A 15,876-nucleotide genomic window follows, 5' to 3' on the forward strand; every position below is an offset into this window, starting at 1 on the left:
TTTTTTTAACAAATTATCTATACTTTTTCTTAAAAAAAAATATGTCTTACATGCAGAAGACTTGTGGAAGACATAATATCTGAAGGGTTCTTTGTTAGTACATAGCCACCAGTAGAAATATAGAACAAAATGTGTTGCAGGCCTAAAAGACAAAAGTGTAACTGTCCAAGCTTGCATTAGATAATACTCATTAAAGTATTATCTAATGAGAAATTCTGATATTAAAGCAATGAAGTTGAATCTATAGATATTTTTTTATTTTAAACACATTTATAGGCCACCCAATTCACACACATTGACTCTGGGTGATTTACAACATTAAAATATAAATGTCCCTTCCATACTCACTCCAGCCATTTGATTGACTCCATATCAATGAAGGGTCCCGAGAACTCCTGACAAATCCACATATTCAAGGTCTTCCATAAAAGTAACAAGGTATTCCAAAGGGAGGCAACCACCATAGAGAAGGACTTTTCCTTGGTCCTACAAGTTGTGCTTCTATAATGGATGGGCCTACAACATACCGTTTCTTTCATGCTCTGGTGGGCTGGGGAGATGTCGTCCTTCACAAGATCTCACTGGGAAAAGGAATGTGGGGGAAAAGCAAAGGAAGACAAAAACACACAGAAGTTCAAAGCAAAATCAATAGAATTAGCATAGTAAAACTAGTTATTTCCATGAATAGTCTTGAAATTTTGCTCAGGGTTTACTTTGGACTTGGAAGAGATAGTCTGTTATTTCTTTGGATGCCTTTAGTCTTTCTTTTGTAATTCATTTGTATGTTAAATGTCTTCTGTTTTACAGAATGGAAGAAAATGAAATGTCGTTTTACTGTAATTTTGCACAATTGAATATTTATCTGTGTCAGTCTGTCTGTTTATCAATTATTTGCTGCCCAGCTCATGATTCAAGGTGACTCTGAGTGCCAGAGACCGAACTATATTCAGTCTCTGATTTTATGAGTTTATTAATAAATTCTAAAATAAATGGTGGGTTGGGAGTTTGAAACTGCCTTTCTTAAGGCCCTTTGATTGAATGGTAAAGTGCTAACCAATTTTCACTGACAGTGCCATTCTGATCATTCATTGGATTCTGATTATTCAATAATACTGAAGTTCTCCTTTAATATGTATATTAAATATAAATATTAATAGTTTAGAATAAATTTTGGTTGACATTGATAGTTTCTACATGCCTGAAAAAAATGTTATGATGCCCAAAAAGTATGTGAATATTCTACTTTTAATTATTTGTTTCAATATTAGGAGCGCCAGAGACTAGAGACCATTCTTAATCTGTGTGCAGAATATTCCAAGCCTGACAATGAACCTGCCACAGTCACTACCGTAGCGGATGTTCAGAAAATTAATAAAGAACTTGAAAAACTCCAGTTGTCTGATGAAGATTCTGTCTTTGAAGACTCTCAGATAATAGCAGACTCAAGATTCAGAGATCTTTTGCAGCTTCCAGCTGAAGATTCTGATTTCTCTGAACTCGGTGATCTTGGACAAAATTCTATGGGTTTCTTTTCCTCAAGAGGAATCAGAACGAATAAACATTTAAATGGCAACAGGACAAGTTCACCTTTATCTTCTACTTTCCTGAAGGATGTCACTGAATCTCCCTATCTAAGCATTATGTCAAAGGTAAAAAGAATACTATTTCTGGTGGAAGGAACATAGAAAAATTTTAATTGTTGGTGTATTTTACCAAACAGCAATTCCAGACATACTTAGTTTTTTTCTTTTTAGGAACTGTTCCAAAGAGACTAAATTTGGAGGATAGATGAGAGAGGGAAAGACAGTTGTTTTCTGGAGGCAGACATAGATTGCAATGTAGTTTGTGATTGATTATCATTATCAGTACACAAAAGAAAGCTGTGTAATTGTCAGGTGCCACTTCTCTTCAGCAAAATCTGCTTTCCTGAAAATGTATTTTCCTTTGAGATGATAGGAAGGAATCATAAGCATCATCACACAGATTGCAGTTAAATCAATAGTCAAAATTAAAGAGAGCAGCATTTTAATTTTATATGTTGACATCTAGTTCAAACAGATTATCTCCACAATTTCTAGAGAAAATGATCAAGAGATGTTTTCAATAAGGGAAACAACGTATCTCAATGGGAGAATATATATCTTTTTTTTTCCTTTTCAAGTCCTTGTTGAGTCTTGATGACTGCCTGGACCAGTCCCTGTAGGGTTTTTTTTTTTTGGGGGGGGGGGAGACAACAAGATTTTAGGAAGTAGTTTACTGTTGCCTTATTCCTAGGCTGAAAGAATGTGACTCTGTAATCAGGGTTGCACAATTGCATAAGGTGGAGCTAGAACTCATTGCTTCCCACTTTCAAGCCAGATTCCTTTAACCGCAGCATTGTAGGAAACACGCTAAATAGAATTTATAGAATTACATTTTTAAGAACTTTCGTACCGTTTTGAAATGATTCCACAATAATTATACTTTCTGCGTGCTTTTGTGTTTGTGCTTATTTTGTTTATAGAAAAAATATATGAAAATGAATGAATATTCTGGAAAGTACTGTAACAGAACAAGATTACTTAGTGTGTATTAAGTTATTATTATTTAATTTTAAGTTGGTTGTTTTAGGAAAAGAAAAAAAATGATGATTCCATGTTCATCCTTTAAAAGCTCTTCTTTAAAAAAGGCAATTATTGATTTGTTACAGTCACCAGAATGCATAAACAATGAACAAATAACATCAGAACTTACTCAAATGGAAGAACAGCGCATTATAATACTAAATAACCTGGAAGAACTTGAACAAAAGATCAAAGATTTAAATGATCAGATGGATGAATCCTCCAGAGAGGTATAAAATCTCTTTTGTTTATTTCTGAATGATGCAGTTTCATCTTTAAATATGCTATAATTTCTTGTTATAGAATCCATACTTATTTTCAAAACATTTATACAGCTAATGAAAATAGCTTTTATCATAAAGAACCACAAATAAAGTGAATATAAAAGGTAAAGGTTCCCCTTGCACATACAGTATGTGCTAGTTGTTCCCAACTCTAGCGGATGGTACTCATCTCCGTTTCAAACTGAAGAGCCTGCGTTGTTCAAAGATGTCTCCATAGTCATGTGGCTGGCATGACTAAACGGCAAATGCACACCGAACGCTGTTATTTTCCCACCAAAGTGGTCCTTCTTTTTCTACTTACATTTTTTACGTGCTTTCGAACAGCTAGGTTGGCAGAAGCTAGAACAGGTAACAGCAGCTCACTCTGTTACATGGCACTAGGGATTCAAACTGCCGAACTGCCAACCTTTCTGATCAACAAGCTCAGTGTCTGAGCCACTGCATCCCTAAAAAAAAAAAGTGAATATACAAAGAAATAATTATAACAGTTAACTTTGTCCACAATATCAACTACTGTATTTTCCGGAATATGGGACGCACCTTTTTTCCTCAAAAAAGAGCCTGAAAATATGGCTGTGTCTTATACACCAAATACAGCATTTTTTGCCGCCTGAAGCCCCGCCTCCTTCACCAAAATGGCCGTGCATACCCTTATGGAGGCTGGGGGCTGGGGAGGGCAGAAATGAACAAAAAAGGGCCGTTTTTTGCCCCGCTTCCCAGCCCCCAGCAGTACTCTATAAGCCTCCATAAGGCTATGCATGCCATTTTTTTGACGAAAAACGGGCCCGGTTTTGCGAAAAATGGGCCATTTTTCGTTCATTTTTGGCCCCCCTGGAACACTCTGCAATCCCCCCAAGGGCTGTTCATGCCTCTTTAAAAGGGGGGGGGTTTGCGAAAACAGGCCGTTTTTGGGAGGTTTGCAGAGTGCAAAAGTTTTTTTTCCCCTTTTGGAAAGCTCTTTAACTGATTGATGAGAATTACATTGATCAAGTGCTGTGCCAGCAGAAACAAAGTCTTAGATGGTGCAGATTGTCAGCGATTTTCTTCTCCAGCACATGGATAAATACACCTGGAAACATCTACCTACCTACCTACTGTCTCTCTCTCTTCCCTACCTGTAGGGATTTCCCTACTGTATTTCTCTCTATCTCTCTTCCTCTATCTACCTACCCACTCTCCCTCTCCCTAGCTATCTACTGTATTTCTCTCTCTCTCCTCTACCTACCAACCTTCTCTCTCTCTCCCTCCCTCCCTCCCTCACTCACTCACTCTCCCTACCTACCTAGCTACTTTATTTCTCTCTTTCTATTTTTCTGTCTCTATCCTACCTACCTACCTACACTCTCTCTCTCCCTCTCTCTCTCTCTCTCCCTACTGTATTTCTCTTTCTCTCCCTCTCTATCCCTCTATCTACCTACCTACTTTTTTTTTTTAATTGCCTCTTCAAAACCTTGGTGCATCTTATACTCTGGTATGTCTTATACTCCAAAAAATACAGTAACTCATTTAGCCATGACCCGTCAAAACCGCGGAGGACAAAATTGCGCTCGATGAAAGCGCGCATGTGACGCCATCACAGCGCAACGAAAAAAATTAAAAATTTAAATAAAATTAAAATTAAAGCAAGCCGATTCACATAAAGGTAAGGGTTAGGGTTAGGTTAAGGGTTAGGGTTAGGTTTAGAGCGTTAGGGTTACGTTTAGCGTTAGGTTAAGGGTTAGCGTTAGGTTTAGCATTACGTTAACGGTTAAGTTTAGGGTTAGGTTTAGGGTTAGGTTTAGGGTTAGGTTTGGGGGGGTTAGGGTAAGGTTTTCGCTTTATTTTTACATTTTTCGATCACAGCGCGATGTTTTCGTCCCGCTGTGATGACGTCAAATGCGCGCTTTCGTCGAGCGCGATTTTGTCCTCCGCGATTTTGTGGTGGAACCCATTTAGCACTTTCCTACATGGAATTAGTCCTAGATATTAGTATAATTTAGATGTAAAACAAAGATAGGGTAGATAATTAGACTTAGTAGTTATAATCGAGACTTTAAATTGGACACTGGTAAATTAAGACTTAAGGATCCCAAAGTTGTTTGGTTTAGAGATGAGCAACACACAAATTTAATTAATTAAATAAATAATTTGGGGCTACACTCTTGCTTTTCATACTGCCAATCAAATTATACATATTAGTTCAGAATTAAACCCTCCCATATATGTTGGGATTTATTCTTTAATACATCTTTAAAGAATTGTACCTGTGATGATTAGTCTGGCAGAATATTATAATATGTTGTATTAACATTTTGTAAATATAAGAACATTGCAGTTAGATATCAATTTGGATTGACTACTCCTGGCAGTGGTAGCAATTGCTCTGGATATTGTATGATGTTCAGTAAATTGTACTTCTGAAAACCCAGAGCATCCAAAGGCATGAGCCATGATGACATAGTGGTTAGAATGCAGTATTGCAGGCTAATTCAGTTCACTGCCAGAAGTTCGATCCTCATCAACTCAACGTTGACTCAGCCTTCCAAGATTGGTAAAATTAGAACTGAGATTGTGAGGGGCAATATGCTGACTCTATAAAATGCTGAGAGAGCTGTAAAGCACTATGAAGCAGTATATAAATCTAAATGCTATTTGTAAAGTGTCCTCTAAATCAATTCTTAATAATTTTAGCCCAATCATAGACATTTCCATTAATTTTATTTATTGCAATCTTAACTTTTGCTCCAATGTGCTACTGCAATGATTGGAAGGAAGTTCTTAAACTACAAGCCAGAAGAGCTACACATTCTATGAAAATAAGCTTGTTGAAGTTTGATTTAAGCATTCAATATTTTGCAGCATTTTCTGTTTGTTTAGATATACTTATCTATTTAAAACATTATGTTTCTTTCTAAGGGCAGTGTTTGTATTCAAATATCACATATAAATAAGCTTTCAAGATATACTGTATGTTGGAATTTCTTTATAAAGAAGATTAAGGCAGAGAATATTTTTAATGTTCTTAGATGGATATGGAATGTGCTCTGTTGGAAGCAGAGCAGAAATCTGAAACAGCTGAACTGCTGAAGGAGAAGGAAATAGTAGATCATTTGAACAGGAAGATAGCAGAGTTGGAGAGAAATGTCATTGGTGAAAAGGCCAAGGTAAATAAGTGGATGATATCACCTTTTTTCCATAGAGTTGGAATTTTAGAGAGAATGTTTTTTTTTTAAAAAAAAGTCTCATGATACATTGTTTAAAATTAAAGGCAGAAAAAATGTTGTAACTAATTAAAAGACAATTGCCGATTTTCCAAGTTTGTAGAAAATAAAATAGAAGTATAAATTGATACTGACATTTATATTTACCATATCAGATGATAAAGAAAATAGTATGTTGAATTATAAAAATTTTATAATTTAAAAAATTCTATACTTTTATAATTATATAAGAATGAAAGAAAATCTGTAATTTAATACATATTAGAATATATACATTTTATATATGTATAATTCTGTCTTTCACAATGAAAATATATGAATTAAATAGTTTACTTTGCATTCTATAGCTATACAATTATTTAACAATTAATCTTACACTTTAGGAGACTTTGTCATAACCATTTAACATTTCAGCCAGAACCATCTGATGGAGATGATGAGATGGAATTCCTGCACTAAGCAATAGGATTGGACTCAATGTCTAAATAGCTACCTCCTACTACTATTTCTATTTCTAAGTAATGCACATTAGTTACAAGTGTGATATATTCTTATAGCCATAATTTTGGCACTAATGTAATGCTAGTTACAGTATGTAAACAGGAAAAACTCCTACAATCTAAGTGATAAATGACCATCAACTGTTTAACTGTTTACAATTAAATATTTGTAAACTTGAAGAGCAAAACTGTCAAACACTGAATATATCTCATAGGGTCATCATATCATATATAGCCGTTAATTGTACTACCTACAGTATCTTGGGAGGGAAAAGAAATATAGGGTATTTATTAAATTTTAGTGGATTATCTAAGGGTTAAACAGATATACAATTAGAATGTTATTGCTATATAAAGAATATCTAAAGGGAAACCCAGAGAATATGAGAATATGCTTTTCTCTTCCTGCTATAGTTTTGACAGGCTCTAAAGCACTTGCATTTCTTTTGAAAAGCAAACAGCTTGGAAAAATAATTTTGGGAGATCGGTAGTCAAGGGTGGATGACAAATAGGATCAAATAATTACCATTTTTATTGGTGTATAAGATGCACTCCCCCCCCCCCCAAGTGGGTGGAAATGTCTGTGTGTTTTATACTCCGAATATTGCGGCGGGAGGAGGGGGGTTGGTGCAGTACTGATCAGCTGTTCTAGAATGGGCGGCAGTGGCAAATGGGTGGTGACGGCAAATGGGCTGCAGTGGCAGTGGCAAATGGGTGGTGACGGCAAATGGGCAGCAGTGCCGGTAGAGAACAGGCTGCAGCAAATGGGCCGTGGTGAATGGGCTGCACTAAATGGGTGGCCGTGGCAAACAGGTTGCACCAAACAGGCCAGATGAATACCAGATGGATGCTGGGAGTCAGAGGCAGATCCTCCCCCCTTGTTTTCCTCCCCAAAAGTTAGGTGCGTCTTATAGTCCAGAGCATCTTATAGTCCGAAAAATATGATAGTTCCTTATTTGATATAGCTTTTAATTCATATAAACAGAACAACTTCACATTCAAGATCTTCCCCACTCACTTTATGGAGACTAACAATATAATTTTATAGCAATAGTGTTGGTTTAGGTACATGGATTGGATTACCAATAGAAAGGGAGATTGAATTACCTTGCACCATTCTAGAAACCCATTAGAATGTCTATACTATTCTGATTAGAGAGTCAAGGTGACATTTGTCATTGTTGCTTATGTTTATGTTTCAATCTGTTCTGAAGGTTTTCAGCATGTTTTTAAAACATAGAAAAAATAACTCTGCTTCAGTTAGGCATGCTTTGTTAATCTCCAGTTAATGAGGCATGTGCCACTCTATATAGCACATATAACTGGTGGGAAGATGTGAAGGTAGGGGATATGCTAGTTTGAATCTCCTAACTCCCCCGTCCCCTGTTACTTAATACAGTTCATGAACTATATTCATTCATTAGCGATGAATGAATCTTTATTAGCTTCCATTTCAATTCAGGGACAATTTTAAATTTTAATGTGAAAAATAAAATATAATTTTGTCATATCCTATTTCTTATTCTTCTCATTATGCTCACTAATTAAATTGTATTTTTTTTTTCTATATGGAGTTTTGTAGAGAAAGATCTCTGAGAATATTTTGCTAATATATTTTATATTTTTTTGTAATTTCTAAAAAAATGTTAATAATTCCAAACAATAGTGTTGTCTTCCAATATACGTTTGTTTCTTTTAGATTGGAAACATCCACTTACTTCCTTAAAATAAATACAGCTGAATTCACTGAGACTATTTGTTAGTTAAAACTATATAATTTATATTGAATATTATTCTGAAAGTGATATTTCCATTTTATGGTTTTCCCTTTCCTTTCTTTTTTATAGTAATGTTATTAAGGATTATAGTTACAACAATAAAAACTAATAGAAACTAAAAAGTTATAAGAATAAAAAGAAACAGCAGAAGGTGCAGAGAAGAAAGAAAAAATAGAACTAAAGAAGAAAGAAAAGTACAAATAGAAAAAGAAAAATATACAAAGAAATGACTGATCATCTGCATCACAAAAATAAATATTAGTAATTTATCACCTCCTCTCAAAATATAAAACTTATCTATTCTTCTTGGATCCTATTCCCATAAACAAATACATAAAGCATTGTCATTTCAGTTTTGGTGTCAGTCGAAGTCCATTAAGGATTACCAGAAATAGTAAGACATCTATTGTAACCTTCATCAAATAAACCAATTTTATATCTCTTTCTTCTAACAATAATAATCTTTAGGGTTGTCAGCTCTTTTTTCACAGAATCTCTTCAATCTCCCTTTTTTCCCCTCCAGAAGCACCTCTTCTTTTCTTAACAGTTGTGATGTTTATTAGTAATTGGATGTTCATGAAGAGTGAAATATAAGATCTTATGAAAGATAGAACACTTTCGCTCATTAAAATGTAGCAGTTGTATTTGTACATTTGATAGCTTTGTGTTCAGGAAAAGGGTTAAGAACCCCTATGAAGTCTTGATCTGGACACCTGCTTGATAGGAAATCTTGTTTGGATTTGTATGACGGTTGTAAAGCATATGTTTCTAGGGCTTGTGAAATTCTGAAAAAGCAATGCCATGAATGAAAATGTAACCAGATTTCCATCTAATTGCTCAGCAGCTGCACTCTTTCATATGATTATTATTAATGGCAGTTTAAAAGTGACTGCATTTATGAGCAACTTATCTGCAAAACATTAAAGTCTTTGTAGAACACTGTCAAGGCAGGAAAACTTTTTACAATTCTTAAACTTGGGTTTATGAATTGTTTTTTAATTAGAAATACTCAATAATTTGATATTATGACTGTTGAGACAATAAACCTGAGTATGGCTTAGTTATACCTCTCCCTTGTCCTCTCTACCTTTATCCTGTTGTGCAGTATCTTGGCACAACATTAATTCAGACATAATGTGTGATATAAAAAATCAGGAAATCAGATTAACGTGAGGATATTTCGTTTTGTGTCGATACTTTGGAATAATTTGGAGCTCTGGTTTATCACAAGCTTGGCTATTCATTGTAAAGCCCCAATGTGGCCAAGATTATGACCAATATATTTGCTTTATTTCTAAAGCCTTGTTTTACAAAGCCTAGTATGATTGTCCAAATGAAATCTATTCTGGTATTTTATGGAAAGTATTGAATCATTTTCTAATGGGAATTTATGACTTTTTAGTGATTTGAAGTTTAGCTGATTCAGGTTTTTTTTCAGTTATACTCCTGGCTTAACAAACATTTCTTTACTTAAGCAAGTTTGAAGACTTTTGTGAAAGGGAAGACTACATTTTTCAAAACTGTTTTGCAGTTCAGAATGTCAATACTTGGGAAACTGTAAAATTTTACAGTTTGCAATTTGTTTGTTTTCTTGTAAAATACCTCTTTTCCCTCCCTAACAGAGCTTATAGCTAATTATTTTCACAGTAGAAAAAGCTTTGTTATAAGCTGAGACAAAATAGGCGTTTCAAGTGGAATTTTCACTAAAGAAAGAGATTTCTTGCTTTGTTTATGTGAAGCAGGCAGGGTTTATAGGCTCCTGCCACAGCTGGGAATCCAAGCAGGATTTGGATTTTGTTGGTGATATTTGATACAGTCACAGCTGCCCAAGGGAAAAGGACATATATTCAGGATGGATAGGGACTTCTCCCTTCTTCCTGCCTTAGGACTTCAGCAGGCTTCATTTCTCTTTTGCTGTTTATCTCCTGGTTAGGATGCTCAAATCTTCCTAAGAGCAAAGTTCCAGTGGAAAAGCAAACAGATAGCTGCATTCAATCATGCATGTTCATCTGGGTGGAAAAAGGCCAACTATGAAGAGGGGAAGGAAATGGAGAGTGATAGCAGCAGCACTAAGAAGCAGGAGTTTGTTCTGGGCCAGTTCCCAGTTGAATACTTGGCTAAGCTTGTGGCTTCCTTTGAGGTATCAAAGGGTATGTAGAGTGATAGGCTGTTCCATAATACCCTCTAGATTATGCATGTGGACATCTCTAGGATTTCCTAACTATTAGAGAAAATAACCAGTTCCCTTCTAGCATCACAAACTACTATTCGATTTCTGATGTATATTCTTTAGTTCTAGATTTTTGTGTTACTTCTTTATAGCTGCATGCATTATCTCAGGCACTGTATTTTATAAATGAAACACACTTTGGGATTTGTACGTAATAATGAAGATATAATTTGCTGTTTTAAAAACAGAGTGCATGAAACCGAGGACAGGAATAAAAGAGTATATAAATATTTTGTGAAAAATATATTGCAAATACAATTAAAAAGATTGTATATGTATGGAAGGATATATGTGATTATGTTGATTCTGTTTTGATCAGGGTTTAGAAATTGTGACTTTTTTAGGGATAAGATGCAGGCAATTGTCTATTCCATTTTCCTCCTTTCGTTCTGATATGGACATTCCATTTAAAACAGAACATTTAAAAATAGTATTAAATTAATAAGCAAATTGTATAGACATAGCATGCATACATGTAGATTAAAAGGTTTGTATAAAATATCTACTGTATTTTTTAAAAAAATACTTTGAAAAATCTTCCCAAAGTATTGCTCTTTTAAAGTATCTATATGAAAACTTGTAATATTTTTTTTTGTAAGCAAAGAACAATAAACAATTATATTTGTGTCTAGATACAATTCTGGACAATATACACTTTTATATATATAATTAATATTAAATAACTCCTTAATTCTGGAAGGGTTTGCTGGAAATTGTACAACTTACAACTTAGTCTTATTTTACAAAACAGATATGTCTTGTGCTCCGTAACATTTTATTCAGAAAAAATATGTCCCATTGTATCTGTCTGTAGCACATAACACAGTAAGTGTATTATAGGTAGTGCCATAACTCTTCAATATCCATGTTTATATGGTGGTCACTGTCTGTTCAAGATAGTGCCCTTTTTCTAAAAAAACCCTATTCTTTATAAATGTGTTCCTGTTGTATAAAATACATTAATTCTGATCTAACAAAATGCATGTCTCCAGTCTTAAGAAAAAATAGGAAATGGCTCTTCCATTTAGCATTATATTTCCTTGTCTATCCATTACATGCAGCTGTTAACCTTCCAAATTAATGACTTCCTTGTAAGATGAGCTCAATGACATCCTTGTATTTAGTATCACTGAACAACAGAAGATGCTAACTTTTCTCTTTAGCTTCCTTGTTACCCTGGCAAATGAACTTGTTTGAATGAGAAGCTCTAAGCATTCATAAAAGTACCAAGAGTAGTTTATAGGATTTTTTTTTAAAGGCTCAGCAACATTCTGGGAGACTAAGATAATTTCAGTTTTCATTGCCATTGGAACAGATAGATACTTATTTTTCATGTAACAAAAATAGACAACACAATTTATAAACTTATAGCTGTAAGTTTTGCAATGTATTTTTTTAAAAAGGGATCCAGGAAGATCTAAGAAGTTATTAAGTCAGCAAGCTTAACGTTTGTTATGTGCAAACTAATAATCAAAGAAAATGTAACTAAGCATGTAGACAAACACACCTTAAAATCAGCATGGACCCTGTCCAATCAACTTGTTTAAGAACATTTAGGTAGGCTAAGGTTAGCTTTAGTATGATTCAGTTGGGTTATTGATATGATCTTATGTTCATCAATACTGCTTATAATATAAACTGAAACTTAACAGTATGGCTTCCCCATGGAACCCTTAAATTAAATATTGAATTGATATGCTTTACATAATAAAAAAAATTGCTTATAAATCAGAGAAATAATGGCTTTTTTCTGCTGGTTTGGAATGTTCCAGGGTAATTTTTTTCCAGTATACAATTAAAATAAACTGTTCTCATTGATAGGGCAGCTGTGGAAGTGTGTAAAGCCCTGGTAGACAGCTGTGAGATATTGGCTTACCTCTTCTGCTTTGTATGAAATTCTCTGTTCCTAAAACTTTTTCTTACTTTATACGAGGAGAATATGAAGATATGCTAGTGATGCCCCATACCCTTTTTCTTGGGACGTATGAAAGTAAAGAAAGAATTAAAGGAAGATTTAGTTGTGAATGAGGAAATTCTATGACTCCTAATCAAGTTTAAGATCAAAAGGAGAAAATTAGAGAAAAAAAAGATAAAGCAGCCTGGTGAAAAGTTAAGAAAGACACTTCTTGAAATAAAAATATTTTATTATTCCCATTAGAGTTGCACCATCAGCAAATCTATTGCAAAAATCATAGGAGTATTGGGGGGGGGGGGGGAAGAAACCTTTAGTAATATGATTGGTCATTTTGTATAATCATTCTATTCATTTTAGTAATGACTTGCCAGTGGAAGTTAAGTCTTCAACAGTCTATTGATAGTGGAATAACACAAAACATCTGGCTTATATGAGTATATATTTGATGAAATAACGAGTTTTTATGGATTTGTAGTCTTTTTTCCCCCAAAACCAAACATGCTTATGAGAAATTTGTAAAGTAGTGTAACCTTAAAATTTAGTCTGCTTTGATTTGGGGTAAAAGAAATCTACATAACTATGGATAAATGTTTTGCCATATTTGAGACCGGAGCTAATTGGCTTAGAATTTGTGTTATCTGATCAGGATAATCTTCGTTCAGCTAGACTAGTTTTTTTCCCCAGCATGTTTGATCACTGAAACAGAATTTCCTGCTGCAAACCACTTATTGTTGAATGATCTGTCTTTCTCTGCTTATATATTGCCTTAAGGACTACTTGTCACTTTGTCTGTTATCTGTTTGTTATCGCGAATAATACCTGTTTTCTTCACACTGGAAAGTATGATTGTCCAACCTTTTGGCTTGCCTGAGCCACATTGAGTGAAGAGGAATTGTCTTGGGCTGCATATAAAATATATATATTTTTAACATCTTTCATTATCTTGTTGGATTGCATTACTAGCTGTCCAAGGCCACATGCAGCCAATGGGCCACAGGTTGGACACATCTGCTATAAAGCCTTTGCCTTATTTTCCTTCTATCATTAGGAAATTAACATGATACCCTTTCTGTTTCATCATACCTAATGTATCATTGAACTTGAAAGCATTATAGGTAACACTTCATCTGGAACAAAACCCAAGAAATAATATGATAGATCCGGGAGTATAATTACAAATCTAACTGTGACTTTATTTCTGCTAATTAAGAATACATAGAAAATGGAAATTAAATAAAGTTTATTCTGGGAACATATATGTTCTCAAATCTGAGTATGGCTTTATTAAAGGTACAAGTCATTGTACAGTAAAATTTTACCTCCATTAATGTAAACATAAGTTTGAAGAATATGGAAATAATAAAATCCCCATCATAAGGTTCTTCACTTATGTTGTGATTATGACTTCCACAATTTCTGTTCACTATGCTGAGAGTTGTGACCCACTATACATCTAGGTTGCTGAAAATAGCCTTACATCACACAACATATAGTATGATTTATGGGAACTCTATTTTTGTAACATTGTAACATAGAATTACCATACGTTCCAAACTATGAGACAGTTTCTCTTTGGTTACCATAAAGGTCCGTATCTTCTGACTATACCTAAGATTTTTTTATATTATATATTAATATAATTTTTTCATATATGATGTTAAATGTCAGAATATATATTTACAAGTATCTATAACAGGTTGACTAAATCACCTTTTGGATATTCTCAGGTTGTTAAAATTATATTCAGCATATCACACTAATATGCAAAATAGCTGCAGCTTACCAGCATGCAAAGCATTCTTTGGAAGCATTTAGCTCATTCCTTCAGTTTCACCTCTTTGCCCTTTAGAATCACTAACTACTGCTTGGGTTTGAAGGTAATTCTGTTGTTTATTTTTCTGGCTCAAACTCCAGGAAAAAATAAAGCTTGATGCTGAGAGGGAAAAACTAGAAAAGCTTCAGGAGCTTTACTCCGAGCAGAAGACTCAGCTTGATAATTGCCCCGAGTCCATGAGGGAACAATTACAGCAGCAGCTTAACAGGGTCAGTAGCATGGATGTGGTGTTTCTTTAGTGAATGTAATCAGATCAAGTCCAAAGATTTCTAACCAACTCTTTTTCATGGCTTCGGTGCTGATTTTCTATATTGCTGTTAAGAACGTAAGTGCATGGTGACAACTAAACAGAATGTCAAAAGCTGGATTAATAATGGATGCGCACTACATGCTTCAAAAGTTATCAGTCATCTAAGGCTTATCACTCTGTGGCATTGAACACTAAAGATGTGTATGACTGAGTGTGAGTGGAATTTTGATGTTTAATCAGATTAGGAATCTGTAAAATCTGTCTAAATGAGGAAAGAATTCTCAATTAGGCATGAAGGATTACTCTCATTGCAGCATTATAAATCTTAACTATACATATTTATTTTGAAAATGAAGACATGTATAAATTAAATTCTTCCCCCAAATTATTCTTTTCTATTAGATTGTATTTTCATCATTCCGTATAATTTGATGACTGCTTTGTTTTAATTTTACAACTGTTGTGAATATAAATTTATAACAATAAAAAAGAAACAGGAAATAGTCAGAGATTTGGGGGATATGGAAATATCATCCACACTAGAACCATTAAACTTCCAGATCAGATTATTCTGAGAGAAAATTCATTTTTTGTTATTTCATAAAAAAGAAAAAATTAAAATGAAATTTGGTTTTTAAAAAAAAAAAAAAAAAGAAATCTGAGGGATGTACCTGGTCAAAACAGCTTAGAACTGTTTACTCATGACCCAAGCCACAATCATGCCCATTCTAAGCTGCAACAATTCTTCACATTGACACCCCCTTTAATTTAATTTTAAGGTTTGTTTTATTTTTTTGAAGTGCATATTTAGCACTCACCTCTGTTCATGATGACTAGGCTAAAATAAAACAATGGATCTGTTGTCATTGATTAATTTGAGGAGATATTTCAAGTCAACAGGCATTTTAAAAAACATGCTTAAATAGACTTAGACTGCAGTTAAAGTCTTTAGGATTAAATTTTTGTTTTGGATTATGCTTTATGTCATTCTATTCCTTTCACAAGGAATATAATGCCTTTAAAACTGATACGTTTATTTTTTCATATTGAAGGATGCAGACTTGTTGGAGGTAGAAAGCAAACATTTTGAAGATTTGGAATTTCAGCAGCTTGAAAATGAAAGCAGATTAGATGAAGAAAAGGAGAATTTAACACAACAGCTTCTGCGTGAAGTTGCTGAATATCAGCGTAGCATTGTCAGTAGAAAGGTAATTTTTTTTAAAAAAAATGATTAGATTGTTATCTTTGAATAGTTTAGTTCAGTGCCAATTGTTTGCAGTTG

General features: G+C 34.1%; 1 protein-coding gene across 6 annotated transcripts in view; it reads left to right on the plus strand.

Moving 5' to 3' along the window:
- The window catches only part of PHLDB2 (pleckstrin homology like domain family B member 2), a 56,792-nt gene that overhangs the window by 21,203 nt on the left and 19,713 nt on the right, over positions 1–15,876 (plus strand). For 4 of the 6 annotated variants that reach the window (XM_032219855.1, XM_032219853.1, XM_032219854.1 and 1 more), the window contains 5 exons: positions 1,269–1,649; positions 2,690–2,833; positions 5,893–6,030; positions 14,425–14,553; positions 15,647–15,802. In XM_032219855.1, coding sequence (XP_032075746.1) covers positions 1,269–1,649; positions 2,690–2,833; positions 5,893–6,030; positions 14,425–14,553; positions 15,647–15,802 — 948 coding nt within the window. The remainder of the gene's footprint in view (positions 1–1,268; positions 1,650–2,689; positions 2,834–5,892; positions 6,031–14,424; positions 14,554–15,646; positions 15,803–15,876) is intronic. The other 2 variants (XM_032219856.1, XM_032219859.1) reach the window with 1 other exon arrangement.

This window comes from Thamnophis elegans, chromosome 6 (assembly GCF_009769535.1).
Source record: "Thamnophis elegans isolate rThaEle1 chromosome 6, rThaEle1.pri, whole genome shotgun sequence".
Classification (NCBI taxonomy): Eukaryota; Metazoa; Chordata; class Lepidosauria; order Squamata; family Colubridae; genus Thamnophis; species Thamnophis elegans.